This window comes from Macrobrachium nipponense, chromosome 22 (assembly GCF_015104395.2).
Source record: "Macrobrachium nipponense isolate FS-2020 chromosome 22, ASM1510439v2, whole genome shotgun sequence".
Lineage (NCBI taxonomy): Eukaryota > Metazoa > Arthropoda > Malacostraca > Decapoda > Palaemonidae > Macrobrachium > Macrobrachium nipponense.
The window spans coordinates 54,969,016-54,975,052 of NC_087213.1; the positions used below are offsets into that span (position 1 = coordinate 54,969,016).

The window sequence follows — 6,037 nt, forward strand, 5'->3', positions numbered from 1 at the left end:
TCTAGTACCACACGCTTGGCTTTAAATTAGGGAATATAGGAGAAAGGCACCGAATTTAATATGGTTTGTTTTTAGGCTTCAAGATTATTTGTACAAAGTAAATTTAAGTCAACGTGGATAAAATTCTGAATGTAATTCTGTTAAAAAGGTAAAATATTATATATTTTCTCTAATAAGCGATAAAAAAATCATGGAAATATATACGTGTGGATACGCTATACCTTTGTTTCTAAGGCTTAGAAAAGCTTTGGTTTTGACATGCTGACAACACTAAACTTGTATACTAGGCCTATAAAAATTTTCAATCGAAAGTTTTATGGTTAACAGGTGATATTATAGGTCATGTCTATATTGACGTGCCACGTCTGTGTAGATACGACACGTTTAAAAATAACGAACGCGAATATCATGCAGTAAAACAGAAACGAAGCTCCTCGTCGACTGAAGCCGCACGCAGCTTGAAATCGGCCTGTCCAACCGGACGGTCGTATCGCATTGCCGCCTTTAATAGGTGATTTTTTTTTTCCTTCCTTTCATTCTTTTTTGGCCAGCCTCCAGTCACTCGTTCATCCTGGATGAATTTGAACATGCAAAAATCGTCGAGGAAAGAAGTCCAACCGGAGAATGGTGACAAACAGATAGAGAAAAGCGAAGGATATGAACGATGCAAGAGGTTTGGTTCCCGAGCGGGAAGAAGTTTAAGCTCTGCGAACGACCGGCGTTTTCCACGGTCGTACCACGCCAGTGTTTGTCGGCCAGTGATCGGGGCAGCACCCGTTTTTGGACGACACTTGTATTCCCTCATTTCTTTTGGTATGTATTTTCCCAGTTTTAATAACTAACCGTCGTTTTTTCGTTATTATCCGCGTTTTAGCTGTTATCGTTATAACGCCGCCGCGCGGCGAAAGTAAAGGCGTCCGCAACGTTCTCGTCATGTCTCTACCTCTCTTATCGTCGATTTATTTATTCTTTTTTTCATTTCCTTTCCTCCATTCCTCACGTTACGAGCGTCTCCTATCAAAGAATAGGGAGACGGAGACTGACAGACGCCCACAGATATACCGAAAGGAGAAAAAATGAGGGAAGCAAGAATGTGAGAGAGAAGATGAGTCTGGGGGGGATTCCACCAAGAAGTACGCCACGTGACCGCATAGAAGTATGAGGTCTCATCAGGCTGGTACGTTTGTACGTGTGTGTGTATGTGTGTTTACCCTGCTACGTTACTTAAGTAAGTAATCAGTGTTTGGCCATTTATTTCGATAAGTCTGTAAAACACTCATTCACTTTCAACATTTCAATACATCTCACAATATAGGTAGGCCTTGTGACAACAGATTAAATCGTTCCTTTTTCTTAGTAACAACATCACGCGGTGTTCCTCAAGGCCGCTCCGTTGGTCTTATTTTTTCCCCTCCCAATCTTGTCATCAGAGCCTTTGTTATCCTTCCTACCTTGGTATAGGCTAGGCCTTACCACAGCAATCCCTTACAACACAAATATGATAATTTTCCCCGTTCCATAACGCCCATACTGCCTCAGTGCATCTCCAGTATTCAGTCCAAAGCCAGTCTAGATCTAGAATCGTGGTGCAGGTGGTAACGGGTCACATGAAGGCCTGAAAGCCAATTGAGGGGTTTAATATATAGTGTCGCATACTAGGCGGAGTCTAGTTTTCGTATTGACAGCAGTTTCTGATTTTGTATGACGCAATGTTAGTATAGAAATGGGCATTATTGCACATCGTTCATGTAATTATATATTCTATATATATAGATATATATATATATATATATATATATATATATTTATCTGTGTACATACATACATATTCAGTTGCATTCCACAACTGAATTGCCATATCTTCGTGCCTAAGAAGATGCCAGTACTATACATACAAATACGTGAACGATATCTTACCACGAGAGAGAGAGAGAGAGAGAGTTCATGAAATGTTGGGAAATATTTTCTTGTTCAATAAAGATTCAGCGTATTACGTCTAACATACCAGACCGAGAATAACTTATTCATAAGTGCAAGAATATTTATATTGAACTTAAGTTTCTCTCTCTCTCTCTCTCTCTCTCGCTTCTCCTCTCGTCTCTCTCTCTCTCTCTCTCTCTCTCTCTCTCTCTTATATATTATATATATATATATATATATATATATATATATACATATAACCAGTAAATCTGAGACTTTTTCAATTCTCACACAATTAATCAAGATCAGAGTCTGACATTACGGAAGTACATTTGCCCTACTTTACTGCAAATACACTTAATAGGCCTATGCAATCCAGATTTTTTCGCATACTAGTCCTGTGCATTACATAGATTTCAACTTACTAGTCCTATGCATATTGCAGAGATTTCAACTTACTAGGCCTATGCATTGCAGAGATTTAAACTTACTAGTCCTATGCATATTGCAGAGATTTCAACTTACTAGGCCTATGCATTGCAGAGATTTCAACTTACTAGTCCTACGCATTGCAGAGATTTCAACTTACTAGGCCTATGCATTGCAGAGATTTCAACTTACTAGTCCTATGCATTGCAGAGATTTCAACTTACTAGTCCTATGCATTGCAGAGATTTCAACTTACTAGGCCTATGCATTCCAGAGCTTTTTGCATACTAGTCCTATGCATTCCAGAGCGTGGTCCTCCTCCATCAGCAGCATCATGGCGGCCTACATCAATGCCTTGGAGTTGATCTCCGAGGTGCAGATGCGACCCATCATTTGGGACACTTCGTCAGACGAGTACAAAGACCGAGCTAAGAAGGCCGAGGCGTGGGCGGAGGTCTGTCGAACACTGTTCTTGGACTATGAGCTGAGGTCTGCAGCTGACCAGATAAATTTGGGTAAGATTAGTTAGTACCCAACTCGTCATTTTTGGATTAGGATAATTGCTTGGTTAAATACGAGTAATCCTTTGGGTAAGATTAGTTCACAACTTTGAAGTTTCAAGTCGACTTTTTGAAAGCCGCATATGTAGTACAAGAGCAAAACCTTTATTTATAGTGTAAAAAAATTCAAAAATAGTATTTTATTTTACCAACTATAAATACCAAGTAATCCTGAAGTGCCATGAAAAGTAAAATAATTCACCAAATTTTTTCTCTCTCTTTTATTTAAAAAAATACACTTTAAAGGACTTTTTACAATAAATACATGTACAAGATATGTAATTTATGTACAGAATCAATACAATTATATATATTAATTCACCTACTTGGAGGACCACAGTAACTCAATATAAACATGCATAACCATTTTTTGCTATAGATGATTAAACTGTGAAAGTTGGAGACTCAAGAGACATGCAACATCAATAAACTGGCCTACTTTAACTTGCATTAATGTTGAATTGGATCTGATTTTCAGAAAGAGAAGTTCTCGGGAGGTGGAAGAGCATTCGAGACTGCTACACGAAGGATTACAAGAAGTTTGCAAATAAAAGTAGCCAGGGCCACCGGACCAAAAAGTCTCGTCGTTACATTTTCTCGAAGCAGTTGGCTTTCCTGAGGAAGGTCATGAAAACCAAAACTAGCGGGAGTACGGCATCTCCACTCCAAGACACTGACGAGGGGACAGAGAGCATCTTGGATATGTCGAATGCGCCGGGAAAAGTTCATCCGTTGCCCTTTGAAAGGGTGAAGAGGGCTAGGTCTCCAGCTGGCGGAGAGGCGAAGCAAATCCTGGATAAGAGAAAAAGGGTTTCTTCGAGCAATGAGATCGTGCAGGCCAAGGAGAGAGGCAAGAATTTGTCGCTGGAAGACAGAATAAGGCAATTGATCGAAGAACACGGTGAGCAGAGGAATGACGAAGACAAGGACTTCTTCATGTCGATGCTCCCTTCAGTGCGTAGACTTAACGAAGACCAAAAGCTCGAATTCAGAGTACAGGTCCTGCTGGCACTGCAAAATGTCAGAGCAGGACAGCGCAATTTGCAAAGCCCTTGGCCGCAGTCCTCAAATCCTTCTTGTGTGCTTGTTCAACGTAGTCAGGCCAGTGCTGTTGGTCAGACTGGACATTCTGATGCTGTTGAAATGGTCAGTAACGAAAGCACTGGTGGAGCACCTCGCTCTGCACCAGAGTCTCCGTGTAAAACCAAGCAAGAATGCGACAGTCCTTCTCCAGCGCCGCCTTCCCCAGAGACAAAAGACTATCACCTCCTAATGTAGAGTGACTAGGTACGATATCTGATTCGTTTATTTAAAACAGGAAAAAAAACAAGATCGAATGAAAATACAGAGTTGTCAGTTTGATCTCAAGTCATGTGGATAGCATCGATGATCAGACCAAGGGCCATTCAGTTGTTACGTTCAGGAGACACTTTAATAAACATATCTATAAGTTACTTTAGATTGTTAACCTGATTGTGACTCCATCCTAAGGAAAACTAATCTTCTAAGTTTCCTTCCTATTTATCTCTTCTAGGATATAGAAAAAGCTGGAAATTTAATAATAACCATTGTGACGTTTGAGAAGATGAAAATAAAAAATTTAACAAACAAACAAGAAGAAGGGGAAGAGGTTGAAAGTCTTATAATATCGAAACAGGATGTTTTTCTCGTTTCTATTAATCTGTTATTTTTCAAATGCTATGTAAGTATATATATATATATATATATATATATGTTTATATATATATATATGTATATATATATATATATAATAGAACTTGCCACTGATAGTTGAAAGAGAGAGGGAGGGAGAGCCAGAGAAAGAGGAAGAAGAAGAAGAGAGAGGGAGAGAGAGAGCGTGAGAGAGATGAGGGTTAAAGGAGAGCAAATCAATAATGTTCCAGTAGTTCGTGCTCTCTCTCTCTCTCTCTCTCTCTCTCTCTCTCTCTCTCTCTCTCTCCAATACATCCAGCTATCCCCTCACTGCCAGGAATTCTTGTTTAATCATTTCGGTTTCTATCCAAAATTACTCTTTTATTAATATTATTATTATTATTATTATTATTATTATTATTATTATTATTATTAATTATTATACAGTCATGTATGACACACAGTAGATATAAGAAATATAGTGACTCAGTCAAAGGGCCGATCTCTGTGACCTTTGGCTCTGAAACGCCATCTGATTATATGTTGTTTATATCACTTTTTCTTTATTACTGACCTCTGGGTTTTTGCACTTTACGAAAACGTCGGTCTTAAAGAGAGATTTTGCGACTAATTCTTTACGACGTAAAGAATTAGTCGCAAAATATATTTATGTCGATATATTGTACATAACTGTATAATGGTAATAATAATAGTAATAATATTATTAATAATAGTACGTACGTCATCGTAAAGTGAGTTAGTCGTCTTGAAGATTGAAAGATAATGTTTTATAAATAAAATTGAGTTTTTATTTTTTTTTATTTGGTCAAAGTTTGATGAGCCTAGTCAACTTCTCAATAGCGTGTGTGTTGGTTAGAAATGATTGACTGACGTACAAAACTGTCGTTACAGACGTGTGTGCTTGTGAATACACACACACACGCGCGTGCACGTTTCAGGTTATACGTACTACCAATCAGTAACCACCGTCAGTTTTCAGTCCAACTCGAAACTATAACAAAATCATTGCGATACCACGAAGGGTTGGCTTGTAGGTAAGTCAGTCTCTCTCTCTCTCTCTCTCTCTCTTCTCTCTCTCTCTCTCTCTCTCTCCTTATTTCAGAGGGTGCCACTGGTTTTTGGTGCCCAGGATCACAACCCTATAGTTAGAGCCACGTGATCCAGGAATGTCCATCCTCTTCGAGAACTGATTCCCCTTGATCCTTTTTTTTTTTTGGGGGGGGGGGGAGGGGGGGGGGAGGGAATGGGGAGACAGGAAGGTGCCAGCTTTCTTAATTACTGGTACAATACAGGTATATGTGTCTCACGTACATTCCTGTTGTTAGTTTAGCTTCTGATGAAGATAAACTTACTAATTCGATGTTACATCGTTCGGAAGGGACTAATACTTATGTACATGTAACCTTCAAAAAAAGAATGAATTAAACTCAAAATGGCCCAGGATTCGGTTTTAA

The 6,037-nt window shown here is 39.0% G+C and overlaps 1 protein-coding gene across 3 annotated transcripts; it reads left to right on the forward strand.

Annotated features, from left to right (window-relative positions):
• Window positions 1-675: 675 nt before the first annotated feature.
• On the forward strand, window positions 676-4,361 carry LOC135198692 (uncharacterized). 3 transcript variants are annotated; one of them, XM_064226525.1, is made up of 3 exons: window positions 676-813; window positions 2,656-2,864; window positions 3,388-4,361. In XM_064226525.1, the coding sequence occupies exons 2-3, from the start codon at window positions 2,684-2,686 to the stop codon at window positions 4,185-4,187; spliced, it is 981 nt and encodes a 326-aa protein (XP_064082595.1). In that variant the 5' UTR covers window positions 676-813; window positions 2,656-2,683; the 3' UTR covers window positions 4,188-4,361. The 3 variants fall into 3 exon arrangements, with proteins under 3 accessions (XP_064082595.1, XP_064082594.1, XP_064082596.1); XM_064226524.1 differs by lacking the exon at window positions 676-813 and adding an exon at window positions 844-1,228; XM_064226526.1 differs by lacking the exon at window positions 676-813 and adding an exon at window positions 845-1,177.
• The last annotated feature ends 1,676 nt before the right edge of the window (window positions 4,362-6,037 follow it).